At 35.4% G+C, this 16549-nt stretch overlaps 1 protein-coding gene across 2 annotated transcripts in view; it reads right to left on the reverse strand.

Moving 5' to 3' along the window:
- Positions 1 to 10047: 10047 nt before the first annotated feature.
- Positions 10048 to 16549, reverse strand: part of GALNT3 (polypeptide N-acetylgalactosaminyltransferase 3) — a 39457-nt gene continuing 32955 nt past the window's right edge. For both annotated transcript variants that reach the window (XM_032479608.1, XM_032479607.1), the window contains 2 exons: positions 12105 to 12257; positions 10048 to 11166 (listed from right to left, as the gene is read on the reverse strand). In XM_032479608.1, the coding sequence (XP_032335499.1) occupies positions 11044 to 11166; positions 12105 to 12257 (276 nt within the window). In that variant the 3' untranslated portion in view covers positions 10048 to 11043. The remainder of the gene's footprint in view (positions 11167 to 12104; positions 12258 to 16549) is intronic.

Consider the following 16549-nt stretch of genomic DNA (forward strand, 5'->3'; position numbering starts at 1 on the left):
ATTAAAAAATATTTTAAGCATAGAAAATACAATGCAACTAAATTCAACTAAAATACAGTTCAAAAAATACAGTGCATGAAAACAAGATATTTCTCAGACATTTTTATTTATTATCTCCAATGGAAATAGATGAAAATGTGTTCAATTAAGGAATCTGTTACGAAAATAGGCTATGAAAGGAAAATGTACAAATTCTTCATACTTAGCATCTAAAAGTGCCCAAAGAGCACAGAATCATAGCACTTTAAAACTGATGTGATTGTTTTTAAACTAGAAGTTGCCTAGTATGTACAACACAAGTGTAAAAATATTAATTTGTGCTTTTTAAGATGACAGAGAACACCTATTTTTTCAAACAGAAGTCATTGCCGTCTTCTGGAAGACACTGGTAGAAATAACTGGCAAGGATAGAAAGTAAAGAATTAGTGGTTTTCAGTTAAATAATGTATTAAGACAAAGTCAGTCCTTCAGTCCTAGAAATTGCTGCTGAGGGCGTAGTGAAGGCCGGGGCGGGGCGGAGAGCTGAGCAGGGCACCCCCCGCCCCCCGCGGGCAAGGTGTTTCCCCAAGTGCTTAGCAGCAGTACATCAAGACTGGAAGTGGAGTTGAGTGGGACAGCCTGCAGCCGGCTCAAATATGAGTGTGGGGGCGGGACAGGTGTGCTGAGCGAAGTCCCTCTGAGCGCACTAGGCTTCAGCAGCTGCCCTTTGAAAACTGGGCGCAGGCCAAAGACAGATATCCCAAGTTGCAGAAAAGGGGGGCCATGCTAGAGAGAAAATGTAACTCCCTGTGACCCAAACTGTTGGCAGTCAGGCTATAAAGTAGGGAGAGCGCTTTCATGATTTGAAAAACAGGTGCCTGCACGGTAAAGGGTGAAGAGATCTCTGAAGTCTCGCTGATGTGAAACATCAAGCCCCGCTAAAAGGAAGACCCTAATCCTGCCCTCAGGGTACTTTAGGCAGTATTGAATTGAATCCTGTTAAAGTTGTAACAAAATTCAGGTGCAATTTAACAAATCAGATTGACCAAGTCTCCCACTCCAGCAATTAGAAAGAAGGAGCATGCCCTTTTCTTCAGGTAAATATTAATCACTTCAGGCTTCATTTTTCTTTCATATACAGTGCTTAGCATAAAATATAGAAATAACAAGCAAGACAAAGAAGCAGAAACATGTCACCCATAGTCAGTAGAAGCAGACACAGAGAGTGGATGGGTATTGAACATAACAGGCACACTGAAACAGCTACAGTAAATATGTGAAGAGAGTGGAAAGCATGCATCAGAAGTTGGGAAATTCAGGAGAAGAATGCAAGCTTTCAAGATCCAAATGGAAATACGAAAAATGAAAAATTCAATATCCAAAATAATTAATTTCATTAACAGTAGAATGGACACGGGAAAACAGTGGACCAAAAACCCCACACCAAACCAGCAATGCTATATTGGATTTGAACATCATTAACCAACTTGACCTAATCAATATTATAGAACTCTATGTTATTTTCAGAAGCACATGGAACACTGACCAAGATAGATCATATGCTAAGCCATAAAATGTCTCAATGAATTTCAAAGGGCTGAAGTCATACAGAGTATGGTATCTTGTCACAAAAGACAAACTAGAATTCAATAGTAATAAGATATTTAGAATATCCCAAAACATTTGGAAATTAAACAATACACTTAGAAAGAACCCACAGGGTCAAAAATGTCACAAGACAAATTGGAAAATAATTTGAACTGAGTAAAAACACAACACATCATAATTTGTAGAATTCAGATAAAGTATTAAAGGAAAATTTATAGCTTTTAAACAAGAATGGTTTAAAATCAATTATTTAAGCTTTCACCTTGAAAAACTAAAAAAAGTGAACACATTAAAGCCAAATTAAACAGAAGAAAGGAAATAATAAGAAGAATTGGAATACATGAAAAAGAAAATAGAAAAAATAGTCAAAACTTGGTTCTTTGATACAAATTAATAAAATTGATAAACATATAACAAGACTAATCAAAAAAAAAGAGAAAGAAAAAAACAGTACAAATTACCAGTATCAGGAAGGAAAGAGGCACATCACTAACAATTCTTCACATATTAAAAGGATGATAAAGGAGATGTTTTAGACAAATGTATACCAATAAATTTGCAATTTAGAGAAAATAAATTCCTTGAAAAAATATACAGCAAAATTGATATAAGAAAAGTTGGAACACCTAAAGAATACTAAATTAACCCTTCATTAAAAACAGGTTAAATTCCAAAATATATAAAAGAACTCATACAATTCAACAGCAAAGCAAACAAAAACCAAAAAACCTGATTTAAAAATAGGCAGGGGACATTTTCCAAAGAAATATACAAATGGCCAACAGGTACATGAAAAATGTGCTCAACATCAGTAATCATTAAGGAAATGCAAATCAAAACCACAATGAGCCATCAGCTTGCTCCTGTTAGAATGACTATCATCAAAATATGAGAGATAACAAGTTTCGGTGAGGCTGAGAAGAGAACCCTTGTACGCTGTTGGTGGGAATGTAAATTGGTGCAGCCACTATGGAAAACAGTATGGAGGTTCCTCAAAAAATTAAAACTACCATGTGTTCTAGCAATCTCATCTCTTGATATATATCCAAAAGAAACAAAATCATTATCTCAAAAAATATCTGTATCCCTATGTTCATTGCAGCAGTATTTACAATAGCCAAGATGTGGAAACAACCTCAGTGTCCACCAACAGATGAATGGATAAAGAAAGTGTACACACACAAGAATTTTATTCAGCCATAAAAAAGAAGGAAATCTTGCTACTTACAACAATTTGGATGAAATTTGAGGGCATTATGCTAACATAATTAACTAAGTCTGACAAAGAGAGCGAAATACTGTACAATTTCACTTACATGTAGAATCCAAAAAAAACAAATTCCAAGATACAGAAAGCAAATTGGGGTTGCCAGAAGTGGAGCATGGGGATGGTAAAATAGGAAAAAAAAAGAAGCCCAGACCAAGATGGCTTCTCTGATAAATCCTATCATTTAAGGAAGAAATAATATTTCTATCACACATTGTCTTTCAGAAAATAAAGGAGGAAACATTCCCAATAGTTTTATGAATCCAGCATAACCTTGATTAGAAAACCTAATGAAACCATTACAAGAAAATTCTAAACCAATATCTTTGATGAACACAGATACAAAATTCCCTAACAAAATATTGGCAAATTAAATCTTTCAAAGCATAGAAAGGACATTGTAATGGAGGTTTTAGCCAGGGCAACTAGATGAGAAACAAAGAAGTAAAACTATTTCTATTCAGAGAAGACACAATCTTATGTACAGAAAATCCCAAGTATTCCACAAACTATTAGAGCTAGTTAACAAGTTCAGCAAGCTTGCAGGACGCCAGATAAATGTAAAGGCAAATATAGGACACAAGATCAAATGCAAAGAATCAAGAATCACCAAAACAATTTTGCAGAAGAATAATAAAGTTGGGCAGCTTGTTCTACAGGATTTCAAAACCTACTCTAGAACTATAGTAATCAAGATAGGGTAGTATTGCCATAAGGAAAGACATGTAGTTCAAAAAAATAGACTAGAGAGCCCAGAAATAGACACACACACACAGTCCACTGATTTTTAACAAGGGCACCAGTGCAATTCTTTGGGGAGAGAAAGTTCACAAATGGTATTGAAACAACTAGATATCCTTATGAAAATTAAATAAGTAAATTGCAAATTCCTTCATCACTCCATATATAAAAGTACTTCAAAATAAATTATTCACCTAAAATAAAAGCAACAAAAATTAAGTGTCTAGAAGAAACAAATATATCTTCAAACCCTTGGAACAGGCAAAGATTTCCTAGAGTATACGAAGCACTAAACATAAAAGATGTGATAAATTACATTTCATTAAAAAGTTCTGTGGATCAAAACATATCATTAAGAGAATAATCAAGCTTCAGGCTGAGAGAAAATAATGTCTTAAATAAATAAAAAAGACTTGTATTCATAATATGTGAAGATCTCTACAGATCAATAAAAAAAACACTGTAAACTGACTATACTTCAATAAAAATATATATACAGAAAAAATAATAAATCTACCCAATAAACCTGCATGAAAGACTTAAACACCTACAAAAAAGAAATATGACTGTCCAACATGAACATGAAAAGGTGTTCAAAAATAATTTCTCTTCAGAAAAATAAAAATTAAAACCACCATAAGAATCCCTTCCACACTCACTAGAATGTCTAAAATCAAGAAGGTTGAAAATACCAAATGTTAGTGAGGATGTGGAGCCACTGGAAGCTCTCACATACTGCTGGTGGGAATATAAAATATTACAACCATTAAAAAAAAATACCCAGCTATTTGACAGTATCTTTTAAAGTCAAACATACATCAAATCTATGAATCCATTCCTAGGAGTCTATCTAAAAGAAGTAAAACCATACATTCACAGAAGGACTTGTATGTGAATGTTTATAGCATTCTTGTTCGAAATAGCCAAAAACTCGAAACAAGAGAAATATCCATCAATGGAAGATGGATAAACAAATCGTGGTGCATCCACACCTGGGATATTACTCAACAATTAAAAGGCAAATCTACGGATAACATAAAACTTCATGGATGAATCTCAAAAACATTATGATGAACAACAAAAGCTCTGTGCATTTTATTGTAAATAAATTGTATCTCAATAAAAATTAACTTTCTAAAACAAACTAAAAATTGCTGCTGGGAGAAAACAAATTGTCTAGCTGTACACAGTACAGAAATAAAATATATTTGACCTAATTGAGAGGCAAGAAAAGGACAGTGAAGCAGTGCCCGCAATATGATTAAGTGGAAGCATTTTTATACATATTATATGCACAGTCATTTAAATATGTATGCCTTACATTTTAAAGGAAAAGGTAATGAGGAAAGAATGCAAGTCACGATATAGTTTACAAGTCCTAGGATTTGTACTAAAGTCATTTGTCTTTTTATTTTTTATATCGCTGGCATCTGAACTCCCTTCCTATGCCTTTAAAATTTCTGCCTTCTGCTGCAGAGCCCCCAAAGCCAGATGCCCACGTTCATAGGCTCCATTGCCCGGAGGGCGGGGCACACGAACAGGCGCAGTCAGTCTGCAGGCCCCCTGGATGCTGACCTGGGAGCTGGTGAGAAAGCGGGAATGCGTCCTGGCATCCGCAGCGGCAGTAACTTTGAGCGTTGAGTCACAACTACAGCAGGAGGGTCATGGAGTAGCCAGTGTCAGCAGTGCGCGGTGCCAATGCCAGGCAAACGAGAGGGACAAACCGTTGGTTTGGCGTTTGGTGGCAGTGGAAACGGTATCCTCACCACATGGCTCTGCAGCATAATTTTCGTTTCAAAGCTTCGCTTTATCCTGCCCATTTTTCTAGCCTTTTCTCCAGTGTTCCAAATGATTCTGTCAACTACTCAGTATCCTTTCAACAAATTCCTTTTCCATCGAAATCATCCAGAGTTAATTTCTGTTGCTGGAAATAAGAACTCTGATGGAAAAATGAAATAATGAAAGCACTAATATAGAATAGCAAAATAATACTCCTTCTAGCTAACAGAAGTTTTACAAATAAGTAGTTATTTGGTCGGTTTTTTTTAAGCCTTTGAAAGCAACTTTTAAAAACACCCTAGATTTCACTCATGCTTTCAAAGAAGTGTTTTTCACAATCAATGTCATGTTTTAAAAGGGGAGACATTTTCAAAATATCCACTGGAAAAAATTAGACTTCTCCTGTAATAATTTACACAGTGGGTCACTGAGATTCTAAAGGAATACTGTAAAATTAAGAAATTGTTCAATAGAAACAAATAGTCTCAAGGCTAACATTCCAGGAAGTATGTGTCTGCCTGTGACTGATCTAGTGCTCAGAGGATAGGTTTGGGGAGATGCTGTCATTTTTTGTGTCACTCTGAAAGCTTGGGGATATGCTAAACATCTTACCTTTCCTTATCAATTATGAATTTATTCAGCCATCAATTTTGTTGAGTCTATTTTGTACCTACTCAGAATTTCCACCTATATGAACTCTTTAGGTAATGAGTTTTAGAGACTTAACTGTTTGCTATGTGAACTAGTGCTTTTATTTTTTGGTTCTATTATTTTTGTACTAGAGGATTTTATAAATAAGTCTATGTTCTCTGTAAAGTATCTTTTGAAGAAGACTCATAATTTTTCTTATCAAGATTTTTTAAAGTTTGTATTTTCTTCATCAGTCCAAGCAAAATCCTTTTTGTTGTTGCTCTTTTTTTTTTTTTTTTTTTTTTTGCCCGTTGTTCCTTTTCATCCTCCATGCCTATACATGGAGCCCTTCCCCATTGGCACCCATTCTGTGTTTAGAATAAATATTCTTTAAAAAATACAGAGTTGTTTTATGTAGAAGATGTTCACATTACCTAAACTGTAACGTGACATGAATTTCATGGTTTCCTTCCTTGCCCCCATGAAGCTGACATTTTAGTGGAGAAAAAAGACAAGTTTACACATAAAATCAGACAATAATTTCAGGTAGTGGTAAATGTAATAGAGGAAAAAGAGTGATGCCGTGTGATTGAGTTACTTTATATAGGTAATTTCTTCTGAGATTATTTGATCTGAGACCTGAAACATGTAAAAGATACTGTTAAGAAGAGCATCCAGACAAAGAAAGCATAGGCTCTGAAACAAGAGCGAGCTTGACGTGAGACAAATGGAAGAGACAACTTCTATGTCAGGAGCACAGTGAGCCAGAGAACAAGTGGTCATAGATGAGGCTGGAGAAAGAGGCGAGGGCTGGGTCACCCAGGATCTTGGAGGCTGTAGCCAAGGGCATGGATTTTATTCTGAGAACAACCAGAAACCCTTGGAAGATTACAGAAGCAAGGAAGCAATGTGCTTTTTATTTAAAAAGCTAACTTTAGTTGCCGTGAAAAAAATTCAGCTGGAGGAATGACCAAAAAAGCAGGGAAATTTAGTTAAGAGATCATCTTAGTCCATGTGAGATATATATGGTGAGATGGTTTGGAGAAGGGCAGTGGGACTGGAGATAGAAGCATCTGGTACCAGAAAAGCTCCGAGATAAGAGAGTTTCAGAAATGAGGTTGTAGTAAATCATATCAAATTTTGTGGAACTTAGAAGTACGAGAACAGAAAAAGGGATATTGGCTTTGGCAACTTGGAAGTTGTTAGTGACAAAAGATAGATTGGAGGTCATTGAAGAATGAATGAAAGTTTTTTGTTAAGAAAACCAGATTTGACCCTCATTCTCTTCTGGTCCCTTCCCAAATCCCATGAAAATGACAGTAAAGATACAGAGAAAATCCATAAACTCATAGGAAAGAGAAGAGGTTTGTTGACAAATTTTCGGAGTTTGGAAAGCAGGCCAATTAGCAGTGAGTGTTAACAGAATGGAGGAAGGTTAATTCAAAGCTGGGAGTGGAGAAAGAGCAGTAATCCGTTCTGCACTGCAAGGCCCCTGAGAGGACCAAGACCTGGTGGTCCCACCTGCCTCTGGAAATGAGGGAGCAAATGGAGTTGGGAGACGAGGACTGGCTAAAAGTCTATTTGCCCGGCAGTTAGACCACTGGATCATCTCTTACACTCAAGCAGAAGCCTAGAAATTCACTCATGGAAGAGGATAAAACAGAGAGGGTCTCCAGGACAGGAAACACCAAGCACAGCTGAGGATAAGAACCTTCGGTGTCCAGTTTTGTAGATTCTGTGTCTCCCTATTTCTTGGTTTACTTGTTTATTGTGGAGGAGTATACCACTCAGTAACTTCCTGTGGAAGGGTTCAGGATGCACACATTTTTTGAGACCTTTATATCTGAAAATATCTTTATTCCATCCTCACAATAGGTTGGCTGAGTATAGATTTCTTGGTTGGAAATCACTTTTAATTAGTATTTTGAAGGTGTGGTTCCATTTCCTTCTAAATTCCAGTATTAAACAGTCAATGCCTTTTTCATTTTTGATCCTTGGTAGTGATGTTATTTTTTTCTCTCTGAAAACTTATAAATCTCCTATTTGCCCCAGCACTGAAACTTCACAGTGAGCGTCATATTACTGTACATTTTGTTGTGCTCTTTACTCATGTCTTTCAATTCCGGGAAAATTTCCAAACATTGATTTTTTTAATCTCTTTTGTATTATTAGTTTCTTCCTGGAAATCTTATTATGTAAGTCCCCTAATATATTGATCTTCTAATGTTTATATGTATATTAATTCCTTAGAAAATATTCCACTGTAAGGCCAACGCCTTTTGAGTATGAGTTGGTTTATGAGAATTAGGTAACATCTTTCCTGCACAAACCACACTAAAAATGCATCATCTGAGGATACTTCGTTTTGCTTTCTTTAAGGTGAATTGTGAAGCAATTTGATTTTTGTTTTCTCTTTTATAGATCTCAACCATATATCACTTAGCATCAATTAAAAAAAAATTAGATTTTCTCCTAGTTTCCCCCAAACATTCAAACTTGTTCTCTCAGAAATAGTTGCTCCTACCTTTTTGAACTTATATTTTGATGGCTTACCTAATATTTAATTAAATTGTCTGTCAACAGTAAGACCAATTCTCTGTCTATCTAGGGACTTCAAAGTTCACCATCATCAGTTGCAGTAACAGGCAGTTCTAGTGTACTGCTGATTTTCTGCCACAGTTAATTGTGTGGTCACCTCTTGGCTTTCAGTGAGCCCACCCGTCAGGTTGACCCGAGCAGGTTTGGTCCTGGGGAGTGAAAACAACAGGCCAGGTCTTCTGCAGCAACGAGACCATGTCCACGGTAGCTTCCAGTTCGACAAGAGTTCCACAGTTTCACACTTGAGTGCATTCAGATCTCTCAGGTAGATGACAACCAGGCTCCATAAATAACTAACTTCCTGCTAGCATTGTTTTGAAACTCAGATTTGAAAAGATACTACCCTCTCCCCAAAGGGCAAATTTCTAATGAAATGAGTTACATGACATTTGAGCAACCCCTTCAGGCTCCCAAATCAGTTAAGAAGGACTTTCCCTTTGAACGCATTTAATGAAGTCATAATAAAATCAACCTAATCTAAATAGATTTTGGTTGGATCTTAACATGATGATACATGACTAGTACACAAAGGGCACTCAGATTTGTTTTTTTTTTTTTAATGCTTTACTTAAGCTCATTTATAAAATATCTTTGAGGATTTGTTTTGTTTTGTGAGTTACAACAAACTCTGAGAGCAATATTTGCTCCTGGATGTTCACTCTAAAGTAACAAATTGAGACAAAAATTGTACCTGTAATTGGGCTCTAGTGTATATTTCATAATACATATTAGTATTAGAAATAGTAATAAAGAAATATCTTTACTTATTAAAGAAATATCAAATATGAATAGTGAGCTATCATCTGCATCATAAAATATAACATCATAATGTCACTCATTGTACTATTTAAAAATTGTCTTTCTGCTCCATAAGACCCAAGCTAAAAGGCAATATAAGTCTTCCTCTGCCTACCACAATTTCTGGCACAAAGTCAGACACACAATAAATATCAGTTGAATTAAAATAAAAGTTGGCGTTGTAATAAATGAGAGAATGCAGGGGTTTTTTAAAATATAAGCTCAAAGTACAAACAATGAGAAGATGGGGCCAATAATTTTAAAATATTTTCTTTTGTACGATTGAAGCTCTGCCAGGTTTAATACATGAAGCCAATCATACTTTACTTCTTAAATGAGAATAGAAGAGATCTACATACGATCAAAAAGAAAAATTGTTAAATCTTCTAAGTCAGCATCACATTTTTAAAAAATTACTCTATCATGTGCTCAAGGAAAGTTATTAGCAATTAGTACAAAATTTTTAAAATTCTCTAACACAGAACCTTTTCCATTCCTTATATTTTATGCCATTTCTATTCAATATCTTTTTTCTTAAGAAACATTGATGACTCTACAATTGGTGCTCAGAAATTTAGTGACCAAAATTCATGCTTCCCCTACTTATTATCAATTATATATTTTACCCAAAAAAAAAAACCCTTAAATAGTTACAATAGTGGTAAGAATTTGTTTTATTGTGTTCTCCATAGATAGAAATAAAGGGGATTTTTTTTGGTGAAAAAAAATTCATTACAAAGACAATCTATAATTGAATCAGTAACAAATAAAATTTAGCTATAAATGAGACAGGTATTCTGCATTTGAAATTCAATTTCATAAACATTCAAGATTAGTGAATTTTGGTAAGAAAAAAAGAAGACTAGCAGAAAGGAAAAAGACACCTTTTTAACAGATAGCAACTTAAGAGCTGTTTTTGTTTTTGTTTTTTTTTTAATTACTTTGGGAAAACACAGGATAGTTACTTAAGAAAAGTCTTTTACGGAAGACTTAAGTGCTTCAAGTCAAGTGTACTTTAGACTAAAATATATTTTAAAATTTGCCAAGAACTCAAGTGTTAAAAATAGTCTCCTCCTTATTCATTTAATTTCATATTTAAGGAAACATTTGACAGATAAGTAAACAAAATGCAAAAAAAGTTTACCTGCATTTTTATACAATAAATTCTAGATCTATAAAAAATTTCCTGGTTTCACACAAAGGCCAATTTTTGACCTTAACTGATCCATTCCTAAGTAGTTAAAAAAATAGAGTATCAAATCTTTTCCCCTCCCCCCAAAAAACTAGAAGAAATATTTAAATTGTGAGTGTGTGAATGTAGCTATGCATATTCTCAAGCATACAAAACACACAAACATCACTTTACATGGAAAATTATTTTCATCATACTGTAAACATCTCTTCCTACACCTGGACATTTCAAAATAGTCTTTGGTATGACTAGTTATTGTGCTTTGAAATGGAAACTTAAGGGGTTTCTGTAGCAGTGCTACATAGACATTTTAAGATATAAATAAAAATGCACTTGGAATAAGTTATAATTAGCTGCTTTTGCATAATTTTCAAAAACTACAGTGTATGCCTAGTCACAGTTTTATGAGAATGAATATCTCCTTTTTCAACTCCTTAATTTTAAGGAACACTTAATCATTTTGGTTAAAAATCCATTTTTGGAGTGGATCTGATGGCTTGCATGACACTAAGCTTGGATGCTCTCCACTTGCTGAAAGGCACATTTTAAAGAGTGGATTGTATAGAAGCTGGTCCTAAAATAGAAAGAAATACAGCAGACATTAAGTTTCAAGGCTCAAAGTTAACTGATAAATATGAAACACTTTATGGTCTCATCAAAACTAAAGGGAGACATATACCAAATGTACACCATTCTTAACTTTTAATCTAAGATCTGCTATGTCTGATACAATTCTTGTTGGGTTTTGGTATAGGCAACACCATTTATGCCACCACTGTTCAGTTCACAGAAGGTGAATGAAGAGATGTGTACAGAGCAAGGTCTCAATCAAGGTTTTTTAAAAAATTCAGTGATTTAATTGCAAGTGACAAACTCTTTAAAAAATCCTAAGTCATGGGGTGGAGGGTACAAAAAAATTAAAACCTAATTACCTCCCCAACCAAAAAACAAAAAGAAGAAGGAAAAAAAAACCCTAAGTCATAAAAATCAGTCTTACAGTGTTCCAGTATTGCACAAAACAATATTCAGATAAGAACTGCTAGGTTCCAGCCAAGCTTTAAAACATATGTTTAAAAACAGAAAAAAACCTTTCACATATTCTCTCAGTTCTAGATTCATGAAAAAGTACTAACACAGGGAAAGAATCACTTTAGGTGAGAAAAAATATTTTTTTCCTCTCTGCCAGGAAAAAAATGTATGACTGTTGCAAGAAGTATTATAAGAAACTCTAAAAAGACAAATTTGAACAACTATTATTACTAATCCACAGACTGTTGATCTGCATAATTCATGCTCTAACTAAGCAATTTTACAACTATTTTGCTCCTAAAAGTATTTAATTCACAGATAGACTCTTATCACACGGGCAGACATACACAACGACTGAGCTAACACAGAGAAGTTCTGATGGAGGATGTTAACACACTATGCACTGCATGCATTTTCCCAGATGAGCAGTTAAAGCTAATCAAAATAACTACATGAAGGGGTGGATTAATTACACTGAAGTACCTTCTGGATCTCCCATATCTGTTCTCCAGTGGCAACTGTCTTGTGACCTTTGTAGGTACACGGCTTCAGCTGAACAACACCTTGAGCAGCATGAACACATAATTCCTTCTGAATGTTATGGCGAATTTCATGTTGAACGGAGTATTCAAAGTACTGTGAAAGAAAGAACACTGTTACCGATAAAAGTACCCTATAGCCTCAGTTGCAAAATAATCAGCCAAAAAAAAAAAAAAAATCAACTCACTGAATAATGGAGTCATATGCACTTCAACAAAATAATACAATAAAATAGGTATCAGAATCGTAAGCTGAGTTTTTGAGACAGAAAATACTACAGCCTTTTTCCAGCCTATCACCAACAGGTAGTTACTTAATTAAGAAATATTGTCTCCATCACCATGTCAGAAATTGGAGGCTATCAGTTGGGATGGTGGCAAGAAGGATGCCACAGAAAAGAGCCTGGAAGCTTTTAGCAAGCCAACTAACTTCCTGCCTTTCCCCCTCCACAAGGGTTCCTTCTCTCTTATTCATTTCAACTAATAACATTTTCCTTTAAACTAGAAACATTTCACAGAGCACTCTTTATGCCTCAGTTTCCTTGCCTGTAAAATAGGTAATTTAATAGCTCCAACCCCATAGGAAGATAAATGGGTTAATACATGTGAAACACTTAGACCAGTAACTGGTACATGGTAAGCGTTCAATACATTTTTAGCTATCGTCACTATTATTGATGCTTCTGTCTCCCATATGTCCAATTAATTAGCTCCCCAGTCCTACTGAATCTTCCTCTCAGATGTTACCATCCCACCCACCCTTCCTTCCACATCCTCACTTCTCTTGTTCAGGCACTCCAAATCTCTACTGCAACACCTCCAGCAACCTATAATCCAATCCACTCTGCTGCCAGTTAGTCTTTTATAACATTGATTTGATCCCCTACCTTCCCTGCTTAAGTGAATCACTCCTGTTGCTAAGATAAAGTCCACACTCCTTGACTGGTACATTAAATCTTCCATTTTCAATCTTACACCAACCATTGCCCCAGTTATACACTATATTCTTTTCATACAATTCTACCAATGGAGGACAGGTGTATCCATAACTCTAAGACTTTGCTTTACTGTCCCTGCCTAGAACATCCTTCTGGATCCTTCTCTGCCTAGCTAACTCCTTTCGATCCTTCAAAAGCCAATTCAAATATTACCATCCCCCTTTACTTTTCCCTGAATCGGTCCTATGTACAAAAATTACACTCTTCTCAGGGTTCCCACTGACCATCAGAGATAACTTTCATAGCACTCTGTTAACCATAGACCAAAGTCAGGCAGTGTATTTAGTAATAAGTTCATTACAAATCAAATATTTCATAATGTTGACATTCCTAAGATAAAATAAGTGAACATAATTGATTTTCAATAATGAAGTAATTAGTCTTAGCACAATATTTATTGAGCCCTTATTATGTGCTAGACCTAAACCCTTTAAGTGTATTGGAGTAGGCTCTCTACAAACATTAGCTGAATTAATCTTGAGTTCCCCTGGTCTTAGCCTCATGCTTAATTTATCTCCTTCCACAAATATAATATCAGTCATTTTTATAACTGATAGTTCTTCACGTGGAGTCACTGAAAGAAAATGGGTTTAGATCATAAAAACAGCACTCTGGCTGTACTTCTTTAAGAAAGATAAACCTTAGGACCTCAAAGATGATAAGAAAGGTTGTCTAGTGCTTTACTTCACTCCATATTACTTTTTAAAAACCATTAAAAAGGAAGTTGTAAGGAATGGAAAATAGTTGAAGATTCTTAGACATAATTAGCTAGCTGAAGACATTAGAGAGACTTGTAATTTAGAAGCAGGACAAATACACTAGAAGAGAAATGGGAGGAAGCAAAGCAGTGTGTTACAAAGCCATAGTGAACTAAACTGCCTGGCACCAGGATGTTAGTCCATCCAGTCACATTATCAAAATACATACTTTCACTTGGCATGTTCAAACACTGTTACAATGGAGTTTTATGCTATAAAAGTATCATTATCTGATCAAAACGGTAGAAGGGAGCATGAGGAAATGATCGAGTTAGATCACATCATAAAACATCTAGTACTCAAGGAGCTACAATTCCCAAGCTAGTTTAAATGCAGTGTGTGATTGAAAATAACATTTAAAGGAAATAAAAAAAAATCAATGGCTGTGTCAGGATGATAGAAGCCAGAATTATCTTAAAATATAAACCAGAAAATATTCTTCTTCTTCTGCTCAAAATCCTCAGGTGGCTTCTATCACACTAACTATTAAATCCAAGTTCCTTCACTAGGCCAGCAAAGCTTTATATGACCAGGTGCTTTATCCACGCCCTTGACCTCACTTTCCGCCCTTCTCTCCCTGGACCACTCTGTTCCAGCCACGCTGGCTTCATGCTTGCTCCATTTACCTGCCTCGGGGCCTCTGGCCTTGCAGTCCCTCTTCCAGGATGCCCTCCTCCTGGAGCATGGTCCCTCTCCTAACTCCCTCAGGTCTCTACTCTAAGGTCAGCTTCTCAAAGAGGTCTTCCTAAACCTCTGAAAATAACTATCCACCCCCACACGCAAATTATCACCCCTTTCCTGCTTTATTTTTATTCATACCTAAAATTACATATTTATTTTTTCCTTTCCTTCTAGAACACAAGCTCCACAACATAGGGACTTTGTCTTTTTCACTACCACAACAGTGTCAGTTACATTACAGACTCCAAACAGATATTTGTTGAATGAATATGTGAATTATTTCACCATCCCCAAATTTTTAAGACAGCTATATGCTATTTATACTTTAAAAGTTATTTGAGACAGAACTATGAAAACATCTTTATGGCAATAACAAGAGGAAGACAGAACAACGTATAGAATATGTCTTTAACTTTTGTGATAGAATAGATAAAACACTAGAGGAAGCCTAAAAAAGTTTATAAGTATTTACATTTAGTGATAAGATTTTTACAAATGAAGAAATATTTCTCATTGCTCAGAAACTTAGTTTTTACTAGGATAGTCTAGTAGTATAGTCCAGTGTTATTGCCAAAAGAATGCAACTATTTACATAATTTTTCTTCTAATAGAGAGTAAGGAAATTTTTAAAATATGCATATAGAAGTATACACTTACATGTATACATACACACGATGTATATGTATATAGATACAGGTATATATGCATGTGTGCATGTGTATATATAAGTGTATGCATGTGTCTCTCCATCCTGTTTCAGAGCCACACCTTAACCATCCTGGACCCTATTTACTACCTACGGTTTCTGGGCATCAGCATCATCTACCCTCAGCAGACTGATTGCTTTGGATAACTAAGGATTGGAAGTAGATTAAGCTGAGGCTGAGTAGGAAGAAACATGGAAGAGGCTGGATCAGGAGATAAATTGGCCCTTTCTTCTTAAAACTTACATCATCAAAGTCCCATCCTGTTAAAATAGGACACCATGAGTATTTAATATTGTAAAAACCCTCTACACAGATCTTGGACTCTAAACCACAAGACCTGCAATTTCCAGGAGAAAAAAAAAAAAAAAAAAACACCAGGTCCTCCCCTTAGCACGCCTCTCTTCATGCTATTCTCAGCCCATTCTCATTTCCGCCAGCCACCTCACTAACTCCTGCATACCATTCAAAAAACGTCTTCAAATGGTCATCTTTCCCAGAAAAATGTGTGGGCACAGAGTCTGCTTCAAATGCCCTCCTCCATACCCCCAGAGCACCCTGAATGTTTTACCCCAGACCTCATCACCCTGACGGTAACTGTTGGTTTTGAAATACAGATTACTGAAGGAGTTAGAATCCAAATTGCTTGAACCCAGCAGAGAATCTGGCATTCAGGGGTCACTCGGTGAATTTGCTGAATTAATGAAGAAAGAGTCTAATCCTTCCAGAAATTAACTTGTAAAATGCAAGGAAATGAAGCTAGAAGCTAAAAACTAAGAACAATATTTTAATATGTTCTCTACCCATAGTGACATTTGACATTTCAGTCCTAACTGGTAAAACAGTCATAAGGTAGTTTCAAGCAGAGGTGTTCTCAATCAAGGAGAATCAAGAACATACTTTTGTTTCAGTATATATTGATACAATATCATGATGCACAAAAATATGGTATTAACATTATGTTATTTGCTGTTGGATCCAGTTAAATATAGCTTTATGTATAATTTAGCAAAATCACCATGCCAATAGTAACGCAACATCAAAGATCCACCCAGAAGATCCTGGTTTTTTATTTCAAATGGCATTATTCTGTCATTTTCTTATTTGGCTTTCTGCTGAATGGGTAAGCAACCTCAAACTGCTCTCTGAGTCAGAGTGAAAATCAAAATACTATGTAACTTCAGTATTAATTGCCAAACTTAATCTGAAAACATTTCACATACTAGTTTAAGTGAACATAAAACCGAT

This window comes from Camelus ferus, chromosome 5 (assembly GCF_009834535.1).
Source record: "Camelus ferus isolate YT-003-E chromosome 5, BCGSAC_Cfer_1.0, whole genome shotgun sequence".
Classification (NCBI taxonomy): Eukaryota; Metazoa; Chordata; class Mammalia; order Artiodactyla; family Camelidae; genus Camelus; species Camelus ferus.